General features: G+C 39.0%; 2 protein-coding genes across 2 annotated transcripts; both read right to left on the reverse strand.

Moving 5' to 3' along the window:
- Positions 1–458: 458 nt before the first annotated feature.
- On the reverse strand, positions 459–3503 carry LOC131656255 (cation/H(+) antiporter 15-like). Its single transcript, XM_058926005.1, has 3 exons — positions 3100–3503; positions 1996–3000; positions 459–1775 (listed from the first exon to the last, which is right to left on the reverse strand). The coding sequence occupies exons 1-3, from the start codon at positions 3496–3498 to the stop codon at positions 636–638; spliced, it is 2544 nt and encodes an 847-aa protein (XP_058781988.1). The 5' UTR covers positions 3499–3503; the 3' UTR covers positions 459–635.
- A 10783-nt stretch (positions 3504–14286) lies between these two features.
- Positions 14287–16115, reverse strand: LOC131656256 (uncharacterized). The gene has a single exon (XM_058926006.1). It carries the CDS (start codon positions 15901–15903, stop codon positions 14446–14448), a length of 1458 nt encoding a protein of 485 aa, XP_058781989.1. The 5' UTR covers positions 15904–16115; the 3' UTR covers positions 14287–14445.
- Between the last annotated feature and the right edge of the window lie 1282 nt (positions 16116–17397).

A 17397-nucleotide genomic window follows, 5' to 3' on the forward strand; every position in this document is an offset into this window, starting at 1 on the left:
TTCTCAAATATAGTTATTGATCCAAAAATTCAATAAATTTACTTAAAGCATATTGCTTAAATTATAACCATACACTTTGATTTATGCATGACAAACACATATTTATAAAATCAACCTTAAAATGCGCAATAAAAAAAGAGACTCAATAACAATATATAAACAAAATCAAAATTTAAAACACAAGCAATCAAAACATAAACCAATGAGAACCAATGAGTTGGAGACAATGCAACATTCAACTATATTGAATAGTACTATACTATGACTTGGGATTTGATTGCTTCTCTTGACTTGAAGTCAGTTTGAAACTTAGAAAGCTCTAGTGACCATATTATCACCAATTGAGTGTCCAATTTATTTCAGATCACCCAAAATCTAAATGTATCGATTCGTTATTGGTTTAAATATGTAATTGATCCTTGTAAATATACCACTTATATAGGAGTGAATGTTGTATTTGAGTCTCCAAGTTGTAGTTTATGATGTCTTGCCTCAGCTCCTAAAAGCATTTTGCTCACAAAGTATATGGGATTAAAGCAAATTTGCAAGTTGTTAAGAAACATGATCTACATAAAAAGAACAAAGAAAAAACAAAATCTATACATAAGAATGTTTCTGTCATATTACAAACATTGCTATATATTTACTCTTCTCAAATGTGTAGACTCCTCTGGATCACGTGACCCCCAAAATTTAGTTTGTTGTTGCACAACCAAAACTGATGTTTTAGCACCAATGTTCAAAGAAGCAAGAATCTCTCCTACAGTTCCCAACTCACCATGCTTCCATTTCTTAAGTTCAGACATCAACTGTGAATCCTCATGTTTCCTTCCTACCATAACGAGGTCGTAATAACTCTCCATGTATTCGATAACCGAAAGCACGTCTCTTCCGTTCATGACATCTTCTTCTTTATACGTAACTCTATCATTCCTAAAACCACTTAGCCTAAACTCGCTCAATATTTGAGTATCAAGCTTTTTGCTTCTATCTGTACCGCCAACAACGTCGTTTTCGGCCGACGAAAAATGAAAGAGAGTAATATTTACATTAGGTTGATCCAACATTCGTTTCGCGTATGCGAGGGCTTCTCTATCGTCTGCGCCTCCAAAGAAAAGCACGGCAACTAGATATGTTGATTCGTTCATGTAACCGCACCAGAATTTCTTCTGGTTGCCGCGATCAATTAGGACACCAACCGAGCAAGGAGCTTTCTCGAGAACATTCTTGTTGAGTTGCTTGAATGCGAAAGATGACTCGGCCATTCCTCCGATTATCCATTGTTTATGAAAAGGTATAATTATGAAAGTTATTCTTTTTTCAAGTGCTAAGTAGCACACATCATTGTGCATTGTTGCATATGGTGAGATACCTTTATAACAATGTAGTGTTACCTTTCCTCTATACACATCTTCGAATTTGGTGAACGGATTGAAGATTTTTTCGCCAGGCTTATCGCGAGGCTTGTGCGAAACAAGCACGGATGCAGCTCTTCCAACAAGCTTAACAAGCTGTAGTACAACTAAATCGATGCGGGCTTTTTCAGATGGATTCGAAGCAGCAAGTAGGTTCAAAACAGCCAACACATTATCTTCTTTATGAATGCAAGCTAGTATTCTAAATTCTTCTTCGCTTGGGTGATGCAAGATTGTTCTCCTTTTATAAGCAAGAAATCTTCTAGAAGGATCATATAGAGCTTTCACCACCGGCGATACAATGCCGGTTACAAGCACTAAAGTAAGAACCAGAATTGAAAACAGTTCATCATCCAAAACCTGTCAACACATTAAGAAAAACGCGTCTAACTAATTAGTCTTATATTCAATATACTAGCTCAATTTAAGTTAATAGACATTTCAGTCGTTGAAATTGTAAGAATCGGTCAATTTAGTCCCTGATATTGAGGGACTAAATCGACCGACCGATTCTATTTCAAGGACTAAAATGATATTTACTCAAAGCATATGAACATGAATAAGCAAAACATAAACTTACATTTTTTAACTTCATGTTCATCAACAATGCCAATTCAACAGTGCCTTTGCAATTCATTATAAGACTAAGAGATATTGCATCTCTAAATGGCATCCTATAGAAAAGTAGAGGCAATAAAGCCCCTAATATTTTACCGATGAATGCGACGCAAATAATCAACTCAACTATCCCCAAAGTCTTCATCTTCTGTATAGCAAAAACATCTGTCCTCATTCCAACGACAGCGAAAAGCAACGGTAAAAGCACGACCGAAACAAAACACTCGAGCTTATCTACTAATGCTGCACCTAATGGAGGACCATCTGGTATAGCCAACCCTACCATAAAAGATACAACAATTGCGTCTAAGCCGATAACTTCGCCGATGAATCCACAGAATATTAGTATTATCAAAGTTCCAATTATAAAAACTTCTTGAACAGGTTTCCCTTCTGGTGTATGATTAATAGCATACAATGCAGCTGGATGAACAACAAAAATGATGAAAAAAACAAGAAGCGCGGACGAAAAGAGCGATCCAATGGTCACGCCTATCGATTTAGTGGAAGTTAGTTTCGCTGCAAACTTCAACATCATAACTAAACCGAAACAAACATCGCATACTAGCGAAGACGACGAAGCCAACCGTCCAATCTCCGAATTGAGGATATGAAGTTCAGTCAGAAAACACGAAATGACCGGAAAGGCAGTGATACATTGAATTTCCACCACAGTCGGAAGGCCTTTCGAAATAGCATGATCCAATGACGCAAAATGGTTGATAAACACAGCGACTAACCCGCTGAGAGTATACGGAACAAAGAAGCATAAAATCCCGATAGCGAACGTCCTTTTACCCGACCGAAAAATGATGGTTGGATCTATCTTTACCCCAAGCAGGAAAATGAATATCATGAACCCGAAAAACGCTAACGTGTCCAGCACGTTTCGTCCTCTTACCGGGAAAAAATTGTTTGTAAAAGCTGAGTAATGACCAAGAATTGAAGGGCCTAGAGTTACACCACCCTAGAGAAAAAAATAACAAACATTGTAGAAACAAACATATCAGATACATTGATTCATTGATTCTCATTATGACAAAAAATGATAGAAAAATAAGCTTACAAGAATCTGAGAAACAAAAGAAGGTTGACCAAAGGGCTTGAGAAGAACATGACTGAATCTTGTGAAGATGAATATGATGAAAACCTGGATCAAGAAAAGAGGGACAGAAAAAGCAAGGGGATTTTCGCCTAACCAATATCCTCTAGAGTTGATTCGATTGGCAGTGTGGCATATGAAGGATCCTCCAAACTGTGATTCTGGTCCATCATGCATAAGATTGTCTTTGTCTGAGTCCATGGATGGAGCAGGAAGAGAGTGGTTGAGAGACTTTGAGGGAAGGAGGAGAGGGGAAAACAGAAACCCATTTGGGAGAGAATTGTGATCATGTGTGGATGGATGACATAGAGAGAGAGTTATTGGTTCCCTCTTATACGTTACTATGGCTTTGACACGGGACATTGTTGTTTCATTGTTTTTATTTTTGTGTATGGTCTATTTTGATTTCAAAACAATTATATCAATGTATTAAGTAAAACATTAAAAGTGGTTATAAATTTAATTAGTTGATAGAATTTTTGTTGATAAAATAACAAAAACATAGAAGGATTTTTGGAGCCACCTATTTTTTTAAAAGAATAAGAAATTTAGAAAACACAAGTGAAAAATTCTCCAATATGTTCCTCTAACATTTTCTACGTATCGTCGCCTAGGAGTGTGTTGAAGATTACTATGAGGTTTTTCCACGTATGTGCTCATTTATTCTACTCAGAGGTACTCCTTCGACTAAGTCGTGTAAACTTGCTTTGACCGCATTTTTGTGGATGATATCTGTTTTACAGTGTACGGTGAGCATCGTCAGATACGATCGTTGGAGGTGATATCTTGGTATTCTAGATGACAGGCATGTGGGTCTTGACTTATTACCTGCATCTACCTGGACGAGTATGGCAAAACTTTAGGTATCTGCAAGTAGGGGTGGCAAAACGGGCCGGGGCCCGCCGGGCCGCCCACGCACCCGCCAAAAATTGGCGGGTTGGGTTGGGATTTTAGGCTCGCCGCTCGCCAAAGCCCGCCCCGCCAAAACCCGCCGCCCGCCATACCCGCCCCGCCAAAGCCCGCCGCTCGCCAAAATCCGCTCCTCCTCTAAAACCCACTTTTTTTAGTTAATTCTAATAATTGCAATTCTTGATTGTTTATTTTATACATTTATTTATAAATATATGTAATATTTTTTAGAGTAAATTTGCTAAAAAATTACTTTTATAAAAAATTGTTTTAAAAAATAAGTGAAAAGTTTAATTAAAAGGTAAAAAAAGCATATTAATCTATTAAAAAAATATAAATAAAAATAGGCGGGTAAGCCCGCCGCCCGCCAACCCGCCACCTTGGCGGGGCGGGCATGATTTTGATGCCCATTTTACTTGGCGGGCATAAGGCGGGGCGGGCGGCCCGTTTTGCCACCCCTATCTGCAAGATATATCTAAGGACCCCATAGTTGATGCTCTTGCCATTATTCTCCCTAGATATATTGATGTAATATTTGTATACTACCATGAACATCAGATGCCCGAGAATGTACGTAATGTGTCAGCTCCTCGTCCATGGAGTATACGATTAAATCTAATAATTTTATAGGGTGTCACATTCTTACATGACACTAGAGCCATAAGGAGGTCTCATGAGGACAACTCATGAAGAGTTACTAGAAGAGGCAATGGCAAAAGCGGACCATGTTATGGTTGTATGACTTATAAGCCATTGTATTATTGCTATTGGAAGATAGACCATAGCTAGAGGAGAGTTTCATGAAGGCACTTTTGGTAGGGCCATTCTAAAAGAAATCTTAGCAGAAGCACGACATGCATTGCAATATACGAGGAAGATGTAACACCCCTTACTAACCCCGCGGCAATTTTAAAACAATTATTCAGAGTACATGAAATAAGGGTGCCACAATTCATAATAAACAAACATCATTCAGTCATGTCATGCATACACTGAGGTAATCATCATAAATTAAAACGTTTCATGTTCACACAGCGGAAATTTATCAAAAACGGACTAAGTTTAACATCTTCAAAACTTATCCTTCAAAACATCAAACATAACTAGAGTCATAATCATAAACTCTAAACAAATCGCGTCCCCAGTGTTACAACTATCAGAGCATGACACCTGACGCTACTAAGACCCTGACTCATGAGCTAATCCTCACCGAGTCGAACAGCCGCTATCCTCAATCTGAAAATGACAACATGTAAGGGTGAGTCTCATCATAATTAACAAATGTTATAAGGTTATAAAGTAATAACACATCACAGTTGTATCATTCACCCAATTGTTTCATACAGACATTCCAAACAATCAAACAACAAGCAACACATCATCAACATTTACAACACTGGAATACATCCAATCATGTTATAAATTATGCATATGTATGAACTGACACTATGCATGTGGTACCAATCATCATCAAATGGGGGTAACCCATGACCGATCCAACATCGTCCAAGATACGGCCCTGCCAGCACAGATTCCACACGATGGGAATCATGCCCTTCACTGATCCAACACACCCTAATGGATACAGTATCATCAATGAATATGAATGAATGCAACATATATAACATACTTATACCATCATCAACATCAATCATCGACATCATCATCATCATTCCAGTATGTTCATATATATTAACATCATTCAATCACAATTCCATCATCATCATATACACAACATACACGTATTTGCACCAATCATCATATTCAACAAGAATAGCATACATGTATTTTCATCACTCTAAAAACCAATCAATCATCATCATATAGATTATCCTACAAGGTTCGTTTAGCTCAAAACGGCGCATCAAACGGACCAACGGTTAAAAAGTTATACATCTTTGAACTTTTAAAAAAACATCTCAAAAACACCAACAGCACGCGGCGCCATCTCCAGTTCGCGGCGCGCACTGAGCGTCCCAAAATTCATTGGCTCTCTGCCAAGCTGTTCGCGGCGCAAACATCCACACGCGGCGCGAAACGAGAAAAAGTTACGCCTTCGCGGCGCGAACGCAGGTACGCGGCGCGACCTGAGCGTACCACAACTTCCTGGCATTCTGCCCACCTGTTCGCGGCGCCACCCTGTGCACGCGGCGCGAACCGGCGATTTCAGAAACCCCAACCTGCAGAAAACAGCATTCTATGCATTCCAAACACACCCAAACCATACCAGTACGAACCTAGGGAAATAGAATGCACAAACAACACAAAATACGTCTTTTAATACACCAATTACACATCAATTGAGACCATAACAACGCAGTCATCATAGATTCAAACATAGAGATCAAACATCATACAATTGACTCAATCCCTAAACCTATCATATGACTCAATCGACCCGAATTCCACATCTATTCAGTATTATCAACCCCTAACCCGATAATAGATGATAATCAGATAAGTCCCCCCTTACCTTAGACAAATTTTTGATTCTTGGTCTCTCCCTCTACCGTTCTCCTTCACGTTCCTCGTTCCTCAGACTTCTGTTCTTTCACGTTCTTTCTTTCTTCCCAATTCCAATTATTTTATGAAAATAATAATAATATTAGTAAAGGGCCTTCCTATATCACACCCCCTCTTTTACTATTTCTCACATGGCACAAATGCCACAAGCCATTATTTATTTATTATTTTCACAAAATCCTTAATAATTCTAATTATTAATTCAATATTCTTGATTAAATTAATATTAAAATTATACGGGCGTTACAACTCTCCCCCACTAAAAGAGTTTTCGTCCTCTAAAACATACCTCAGGTAAAAAGCTCTGGATACGAATCCTTCATCTGGCTCTCTAGCTCCCAGGTAACATTTCCTTCAGCTGGTCCTCCCCAAGCTACTCTGACTAAAGCTATTTCCTTGCCCCGCAATTGCTTCAGTCTTCTATCTTCAATCCTCACAGGTAACGTTTCAACCGTTAAGTTGTCTTTCACCTGTACATCATCCACTTGGATCACGTGGGACGGATCCGAAATGTATTTCCTCAATTGAGACACATGAAATACATCATGCAAGTTGGCAAGCATTGGCGGTAACGCAATACGATACGCCACTTCTCCCACTCTTTCTGAAATTTGGAATGGTCCAATAAAACGCGGAGTCAACTTCTTTGACTTCAAAGCTCGACCAATACCCGTCATAGGAGTAACCTTCATAAACACATGATCTCCCTCTTGAAACTCGAGTGTCTTCCTCCTCTTATCATAATAACTCTTTTGACGACTCTGAGAAGCTCTCATCTTCTCTTGAATCATCTTAATCTTCTCCGTAGTCTGTTGTACAATTTCTGGTCCAATCACAGCACTCTCACCAGCTTCGTACCAACACAATGGAGTTCTACATCTCCTACCATACAATCCCTCAAACGGAGCCATACTTATACTCGAATGATAGCTGTTGTTGTAGGTAAATTCAATCAAAGGCAGATAACTATCCCAAGCACCTCCTTTTTCTAATACACAAGCACGTAACAAATCTTCTAACGACTGAATTGTTCTCTCAGTCTGTCCATCCGTCTGTGGATGATAAGCAGAACTCAGTCTCAGCTTAGTACCCAAAGCCTTTTGCAAACCTTCCCAGAACTTAGACGTAAATCTCGGATCTCTGTCTGACACGATACTCAAAGGAATACCATGCAGACTAACTATCTTCTCAATATATAATTGAGCCAGCTTCTCCATCGGATAATCCATTCTTACCGGTATGAAATGTGCAGACTTTGTCAATCTGTCCACCACAACCCAGATAGCTTCACAATTCTTAACAGTTCTCGGCAAACCCGAAACAAAATCCATCGATATGCTATCCCACTTCCACTCAGGAATAAACATTGGTTGCATAAATCCAGATGGCTTCTGATGTTCAAACTTTGACTTCTGACAAGTCAAACAAGAATACACAAACTCAGCAATTTCTTTCTTCATTCCAGGCCACCAAAATAGATTTCTCAAATCATGATACATCTTGGTAGCACCAGGATGAATACTTAATCCACTACGGTGTCCTTCTTCTAAAATATTTCTTCGGAGTTCAGCAACATCCGGAACACAAACTCTGTTTCCAAACCTCAGTATACCATTCTCGTCAACTCTGAATTCACCGCTCTTGCCTTGGTTAATCAAAGTCAACTTGTCGACTAATTCGACATCAGCCTTTTGGCCCTCTCTGATCTCTTCAAGAATACCACTGGTTAGTTTCAGCATACCCAACTTAACACTAGTAGGAGTACCTTCACATACCAAACTCAAGTCTCTGAATTGTTCAATTAAATCCAATTCCTTCACCATTAGCATAGACATATGCAAAGTCTTCCTACTTAAAGCATCAGCAACTACGTTTGCCTTACCCGGATGGTAATTTAAACTAAAATCATAGTCTTTAAGGAATTCCAACCACCTTCTCTGCCTCATATTCAGTTCCTTCTGGTCAAATAGGTATTTCAGACTCTTATGATCACTGAACACTTCAAATCTCGACCCATACAAATAATGTCGCCACAACTTCAAGACAAAAACCACTGCTGCCAACTCCAAATCATGAGTCGGGTAATTCCTTTCATGCACTTTGAGTTGTCTCGACGCGTAAGCGACCACTTGTTGGTTCTGCATCAATACTCCACCTAAACCCATCAGTGAAGCATCACAATATACCACAAATGATTCTGTCGGATTCGGCAAAATCAAAATAGGAGCACTAGTCAACCTCTTCTTCAGCTCTTGGAATCCTTCCTCGCATTTTACGTCCCAACTGAAAGCCTGACCCTTTCTGGTTAATTTAGTTAACGGCAATGCTAACTTTGAGAATCCTTCAATGAACTTCCTGTAGTAACCTGCAAGGCCAAGAAAACTACGAATCTCTGACACTGACTTCGGAGCTTCCCACTGAGACACAGCTTCTATCTTTGTAGGATCAACAGCAATACCATTCTTAGAAATCACATGTCCAAGAAAACTAACCTCTTCTAACCAAAATTCACACTTCGACAGTTTGGCAAAAAGTTGCTTCTCTCTCAACAGCTCTAACACAGTTCTGAGATGTTCTGCATGTTCTTCCTTATTCTTAGAATATATTAGGATATCATCTATAAACACCACCACGAACTTATCGAGATAAGGATGAAATATCCTATTCATATACTCCATAAATACACCAGGTGCGTTAGTAACTCCAAACGGCATTACCGAATACTCGTAATGTCCATACCTTGTCCTGAAAGCGGTCTTCTGAATATCATCGTCTTTCACACGAATCTGGTGATACCCAGACCTCAGATCAATCTTACTAAACACACATGCTCCAACCAACTGATCCATCAAATCATCAATCCTCGGCAAGGGATACCGATTCTTGATAGTAACCTTGTTCAATTGTCTGTAATCCACACACAACCTCCTTGAACCCTCTTTCTTCTTCACTAGTAACACAGGTGCACCCCACGGAGAGACACTAGGACGAATGAATTTCTTCTCCAGCAATTCTTCCAACTGCTTCTTCAGTTCTGTCAGCTCAGACGGTGACATACGGTATGGTGCCATTGACACTGGGCTAGTTCCCGGAATTAAATCAATAGAAAACTCCACTTCTCTTTCCGGTGGTAATTCATTCACTTCTTCCGGAAAAACTTCTGGGAATTCACACACCACAGGTAATTCGCTACTCGCCACTTTTTCTTTCACATTCATCAATGTGAACAACATAAACACTGTTGCACCGTCCTTGATAGCTTCACCCACTTGTCTAGCCGTCATCTCCAGATCATCAGAATGAACTTCTTCAGGAAAGATTACCGTCTTCGCAAAACAGTTGATATGAACACGGTTGAATTCCAACCAGTTCATTCCCAGGATTACATCAAGTTGTTTCAACGGAAGGCACACTAAGTCCATCCCGAATTCCCTACCAAAAATATCAACCGGACAATTCAAGCATGCAGACGAAGTAGTTACTGACCCCGACGCTGGAGTATCAATAACCATACTTCCATTTATTTCAGATATTTCCAAATTCAACCTCTCAGCACAATCCAAAGAAATAAAAGAATGAGTTGCTCCAGTATCAATAATCGCAACTAAAGGTGTGCCATGAATAAAACACGTACCTTTAATTAATCTATCCTCCGGAGTGGTTTCTGATCCAGACAAAGCAAAGACCTTCCCTCCAGCTTGGTTCTTCTTCGGTTTAGGGCACTGTGGGCTAATGTAACCCTCTTCACCACAATTGTAACAAGTCACAATCTTCTTCTTACAATCAGCGGCAACATGACCCACCTCTTCACACTTGAAGCACTTCTTCTGATTCAGCTTGCACTCATTCCTACGGTGCCCGACCTCACCACAGTTATAGCACTTGACAAAAGCACTGGAGCCTCCCCCACTAGGCTTCTTCCAACCACCAGTCTTTGGATTACCTCTACCATATGGCTTACCCTTATCCATAGGCTTCTTCCCTTTCCTGTCAACTAACTCGCGAGAGTGAGATGACTTCAGCTTGAGATTATCTTCCTCGAAGATCCTACTACAGTCTACCAAGCCTACAAATCTCCGGATTCTCTGATATCTGATACCCTGCTTAATCTCATCACGGAGACCGTTCTCGAACTTGACACATTTCGAGAATTCACTAGCTTCATCGTTGTTATAGTGAACGTAGTACTTCGCCAACTCCACGAACTTCGAAGCATACTCTGGTACTGTCATGCTACCTTGAACTAGTTCCAGAAATTCAATTTCCTTTCGACCTCTCACGTCTTCAGGAAAGTACCTTCTCAAAAACTCTCTCTTGAACACAGCCCAAGAAATAGCCACACCGTCAGCTTCCAGTTCAGTCCTGGTAGTAAGCCACCAGTCGTCAGCCTCTTCAGACAACATGTGAGTACCATACCTCACCTTCAGATCCTCAGCACAATCGATGACTCTGAAGATTCTCTCGATCTCCTTAAGCCACCTCTGAGCACCTTCAGGATCATGCGTGCCCTTGAACAATGGAGGATTGTTCCTCTGAAAGCTGTTCAGCTGCCTGTCAGCACCGATCGCAGCTCCATTGGCATTTCCTCCCAGCACACCAGCAATCATGCCCAGAGCCTCAGCGATAGCATCATCGTTTCTTCCTCCTCTTCCAGCCATTGTTCTGCTTAAATCACAACCAATTTAATCAGAACAGAAGTATCGACAGTTAACTCTTACTAGTCGCATACATAGGAAAGCAAAACTGACACTAAGACTCTGGTCATAACGACCGACTATGCTCTGATACCACTATTGTAACACCCCTTACTAACCCCGCGGCAATTTTAAAACAATTATTCAGAGTACATGAAATAAGGGTGCCACAATTCATAATAAACAAACATCATTCAGTCATGTCATGCATACACTGAGGTAATCATCATAAATTAAAACGTTTCATGTTCACACAGCGGAAATTTATCAAAAACGGACTAAGTTTAACATCTTCAAAACTTATCCTTCAAAACATCAAACATAACTAGAGTCATAATCATAAACTCTAAACAAATCGCGTCCCCAGTGTTACAACTATCAGAGCATGACACCTGACGCTACTAAGACCCTGACTCATGAGCTAATCCTCACCGAGTCGAACAGCCGCTATCCTCAATCTGAAAATGACAACATGTAAGGGTGAGTCTCATCATAATTAACAAATGTTATAAGGTTATAAAGTAATAACACATCACAGTTGTATCATTCACCCAATTGTTTCATACAGACATTCCAAACAATCAAACAACAAGCAACACATCATCAACATTTACAACACTGGAATACATCCAATCATGTTATAAATTATGCATATGTATGAACTGACACTATGCATGTGGTACCAATCATCATCAAATGGGGGTAACCCATGACCGATCCAACATCGTCCAAGATACGGCCCTGCCAGCACAAATTCCACACGATGGGAATCATGCCCTTCACTGATCCAACACACCCTTATGGATACAGTATCATCAATGAATATGAATGAATGCAACATATATAACATACTTATACCATCATCAACATCAATCATCAGCATCATCATCATCATTCCAGTATGTTCATATATATTAACATCATTCAATCACAATTCCATCATCATCATATACACAACATACACGTATTTGCACCAATCATCATATTCAACAAGAATAGCATACATGTATTTTCATCACTCTAAAAACCAATCAATCATCATCATATAGATTATCCTACAAGGTTCGTTTAGCTCAAAACGGCGCATCAAACGGACCAACGGTTAAAAAGTTATACATCTTTGAACTTTTAAAAAAACATCTCAAAAACACCAACAGCACGCGGCGCCATCTCCAGTTCGCGGCGCGCACTGAGCGTCCCAAAATTCATTGGCTCTCTGCTAAGCTGTTCGCGGCGCAAACATCCACACGCGGCGCGAAACGAGAAAAAGTTACGCCTTCGCGGCGCGAACGCAGGTACGCGGCGCGACCTGAGCGTATCACAACTTCCTGGCATTCTGCCTACCTGTTCGCGGCGCCACCCTGTGCACGCGGCGCGAACCGGCGATTTCAGAAACCCCAACCTGCAGAAAACAGCATTCTATGCATTCCAAACACACCCAAACCATACCAGTACGAACCTAGGGAAATAGAATGCACAAACAACACAAAATACGTCTTATAATACACCAATTACACATCAATTGAGACCATAACAACGCAGTCATCATAGATTCAAACATAGAGATCAAACATCATACAATTGACTCAATCCCTAAACCTATCATATAACTCAATCGACCCGAATTCCACATCTATTCAGTATTATCAACCCCTAACCCGATAATAGATGATAATCAGATAAGTCCCCCCTTACCTTAGACAAATTCTTGATTCTTGGTCTCTCCCTCTACCGTTCTCCTTCACGTTCCTCGTTCCTCAGACTTCTGTTCTTTCACGTTCTTTCTTTCTTCCCAATTTCAATTATTTTATGAAAATAATAATATTATTAGTAAAGGGCCTTCCTATATCACACCCCCTCTTTTACTATTTCTCACATGGCCCAAATGCCACAAGCCATTATTTATTTATTATTTTCACAAAATCCTTAATAATTCTAATTATTAATTCAATATTCTTGATTAAATTAATATTAAAATTATACGGGCGTTACAGAAGAGGAGGAACATGCACATTAGATATACACGTTAGTTGTATTTTTATTTGTATTTTGTAAAACTTTTGAAAATTTATATGGTTAATTGTATTTTATGAATGACTGATATATCGTTTAAGAATGAATTATGAAAATTTGATATCAGTTTTGGCTTACTTATGTGTATGGTTTATTGTGTGAATAATATATGATTTTTAAATGATATAAAAATTTCCTCCTAGTTATTAACAAAGGGGTTCATAAAAATATTTAGGAGTTTGTCTGAATTTTGAAATTCGGGTCCAACTCTTGTTTTGAAATAAAGACACATAATGTGTAAAATATTGTCCAATGAATGTGTCGAGATTTTGAACTCCAAATTCACCCATTTGTTTGACACACCCAAATAAAACATACATGCAATATTCTTTTAAGGGATAATCTGGAGACTGAAATTGCAGAATTTTTTTTTTGAATAGAGATGCCTTTTAGATGCAGTGTGTCTAGATTTCAATCTCAAAAAAAAAAAGAAAAATAGAAATTTTTGAGTTTCATATGGTTAGTGAAAACTATGTGGATATATTGAACACTAACTTAAATAAATTTTTAAGCCAATTAGGAAACTTGTTCACATGGATCTTAAATTCCATTAAAATTTACTTAAAAAAAAAAAAAAACTATCTAAATGCATGGTAGCTTTCCTAATGCAGGCGAACTTATCAATAACCATTGTCACAGTTTTAATTCGGTTACTGTTTGTATCTAAACTATAGAAGATGAACATATGGTATGATGATGAATACATGCCAAAATTTATTTAGAAAAATGCAGTAATCCAACTCCAGCAGACAGTAGCACAAGTTATGTAATACAGCCCTTTAGATTGAAGCTGTGTTCTTATCTATAGCAGTTCATGTCTACATCAGTGTTACATTTCACTAGAATATCTTTAACCATACACTAAACATGCAACTCAAGAAAAATAAGCAACATTAAGACAGAAATATCAGCAACAACAAAATGCTACTAATCTGATAAACAAAAACTTTGAATCATTAAACTCTTCATTTGTATTGATATTAACAATTGCCTAAAAAAGTATCTACAAAAGAATCAATTTAATCTTATAACACCCTATACAAAAAATGTGACAAAAACATGCAGAAAAAATATACACACAACATAAGTTTGTTCTATGGATTATGGATTATCACCACCATTGATGAACAAGAACTCCAATATTTCTGAGTGAAGTAAACAAATCCAAACACTCCGAATACGTTTTCTGAAACTTCGCACTTCTCTTCCCAGGACAACATCTCTGCCACCTATTATAATGACACTCAAGAAAAAGCTCATCAATCAAACAAATTGCCCCAGTTTGAATCAACCTAGGTATCAAATGAAACTCACTTCCTTCCACATCCATCTTCACAACCACAAAATCCTTACTCGTAACAACACTCTTCAACCAATCTGCCAAATCAAACCCTTGAATCTTATCCTTATCGCCCATATGGCTCGACGATGTCTGAACCGGGTTAATCCTCCCCATCCCTCGTCCATTCATCGTGATTTTCTTACTCGGGTCTCTCGTAATCTCAAAGAACAATGTCTCATTCCTTACCCAAGCTGCATAGGGTAACAAAGTTACACCTTTTCTTGCTCTATACTCTTCATGAAAGGCTTTATCGGCTTCAATCGCATAAACCTCGAACGTTTTGTTCTGTTTCGGGTATTGTTTCTTGAACCAGCTTCCAATGCTTGATCCATAGCTTCTAGATCCGATATCGACATACACGTAGTTTCGCTTGAAACTTATATCAACCAATGAAGTTAAGTACTTTATGTTCTTCAAGTTTCTTTTCAGTGCAATCCATGGTTTCAATGGTTCTTCAATAATCAATGTTTCTGCAGTTTTCACTATTTCACGTTTGTACCTTGGAATAGAACACTTTTTCACTGAGTTTCCATTTGGGGCTGAAATTAGGGTTTTCTTTTTCATCAAAATCTCGAGAATTGTCGATGAATCAACACCGTTGATCTCTCTTGTTCTGATCAATTCACAGCAATTGAATAATTCAAGAAACGAATTGAAGCTGTAAGCGTCTCTAGCCGCCGTATGAACAGCCAAGAATCCGCCGGGTCGGAGAGTCCGGGAGATTTCCGCGGCGAACTCCGCCGGTTTAGAGGATTCTTCTAACCCGCCGTTCCCGGAGAATTCGAAGTCGAAGGAGTCTTTTAGGAAAGGCTGCCGGTGACCATCTCCGTAAACGATCAACGGCGGTGACGGTTTCTTGAAAATCCCGACGGAATCAACCACGCCGATTTCTTTCAACGCTAATACATCTTCTCCGGTGGGAGTATCGATACATAAGGCTTTAGAATTCGTTGAGAGAAAACCCTCGGCGATCAGATCCTGGAAGCTAGCGGCGTAGTATTCAACGGAGCGGCGCCAATTCTTGCCGGAAAATGTATCTCCGGCGAGATGAGAGGGAGCGGTGAGGTTGAGATTTTCGGAGAAGAAACAGAAGTCGGAAGAGTCGCAGGATCCGCCGCGGACGGTGACGATGATGGCGAAGCGTGCGGCGAAGATGAGAACGGCGAAGGAGAACACGCGGACGATGATGTTTCTTAGGAGACCGTGTTTCGCCATGGTTAGCTCCATGGAAGGTTAACGAGAAACGAGAGAGAAGAAAGAAAGAAGTGTTTTTTCAGTGTGGGGTAAGATTTGAAAATTGAGTATGATTTCGAGGGTAAAACAGGGAATTCGTGTGATTTGTTGTAAGGGGTGGAAGGTTGAATGAAGAGAGTTTAAGATGTAGTGATTGTTATTCTGGTAGAGTGCCATTCAGTTGATTGGGAATAACAAAAATGCCACTATAGAGCCGTTGGTATTTTTTGCGGGAAGTTGAATATGTCCAAAATATTGATAAAGTGGTAATTTGATTGTTGTGATAAACTGGTAATTTTAAAGTTGATTTGTTTTTTTATCGAAATAGTATCTAAAATTAAATTACTAAATTATTTGTGAAAATAAAAATGATTATTAATATTATTTTTAAGAGAGAATGTCCATCGTTGTTAAAGATTTAAGCATTTTTTTAAGTTTTAATCAATTGATGACTATTTACTAATGTGGTTGATATTAGAGCTATAAATGAGACTAATTTAAAATGAGTTAAGATTGTGAAAATGTTTTTACGAAAAAAGTTGCCATTTTATTAGAATCCTTCTTCAATGTTTAGAATCGTGGAGAAGACTCATTCTTCATCAAATTATGGGGAAAAGGACTTTTCTTATTGACTGGTATTTCTAAATCATTACTCCCAAAATACCTCATAGACCACGTGCATGTCATGGACCAAACGAGCAACTTGCAGCGCACTTCGGGAAGTCAACACCTCTTCTAGCGCTTCTGGTGACCTCATTTGCTTCCAGCGTTCATACAATGATACTTAGTTTGGGGTTCCATTATGGACCATTCCTTCTTAGCCCCAATAAAACTATCTCAGTCCATAGTCCTTCAAGCATGAGGTCTTGGAGAGGGTAAAGTGATTTAATTCAATCATACTGCCATCTTAAAGATCCCACAAGTCTGTCAAGTGAAGTTTGTGTTGATTTATGTGCTTGCGTGTATTGTCAAGGTGATCTAAGGTGGTGTAGCTCTTTGACAACAAAGATGCAAGTGAATTGAGCAACGATTTAGTTTCGATGATGACAACACTTAATATCAAACTGTATGTAGTGAAAGCAGTATTTGTTGAAAATAACTCAAACGGTTGAAAATGCTCAAGATAGTTGATAAATCTATCCTCATAAATTAAACTATCCTCTTGAATCAAGTCAACAATGTTGTAGAACGACATTCAAGTGAATACTTTTGTTTCAAGGATCGCTGGTGATTTAACCTCTCAACTCTCATATGATGGTAATCAACATGAAGGTATCTCAAACCTCATTAAGAAGATTCAAGGCTCTTGTAAGTTGCTTAAGTCAAAGTTAATGATACCAAGACTTGAAGCTTCAAATTTATGAAAGAGAGGAAATGTGGAAGCTCGTCTGGTCATGTGTATCTGGGTGACCAGTGTCTTGTAAAGAAACAAGGGTATCTATGAAAGTACTATGGAAAAATCACACACAGACGTACACACACTAAAAA

This window comes from Vicia villosa, linkage group LG3 (genome assembly GCF_029867415.1).
Source record: "Vicia villosa cultivar HV-30 ecotype Madison, WI linkage group LG3, Vvil1.0, whole genome shotgun sequence".
Classification (NCBI taxonomy): domain Eukaryota; kingdom Viridiplantae; phylum Streptophyta; class Magnoliopsida; order Fabales; family Fabaceae; genus Vicia; species Vicia villosa.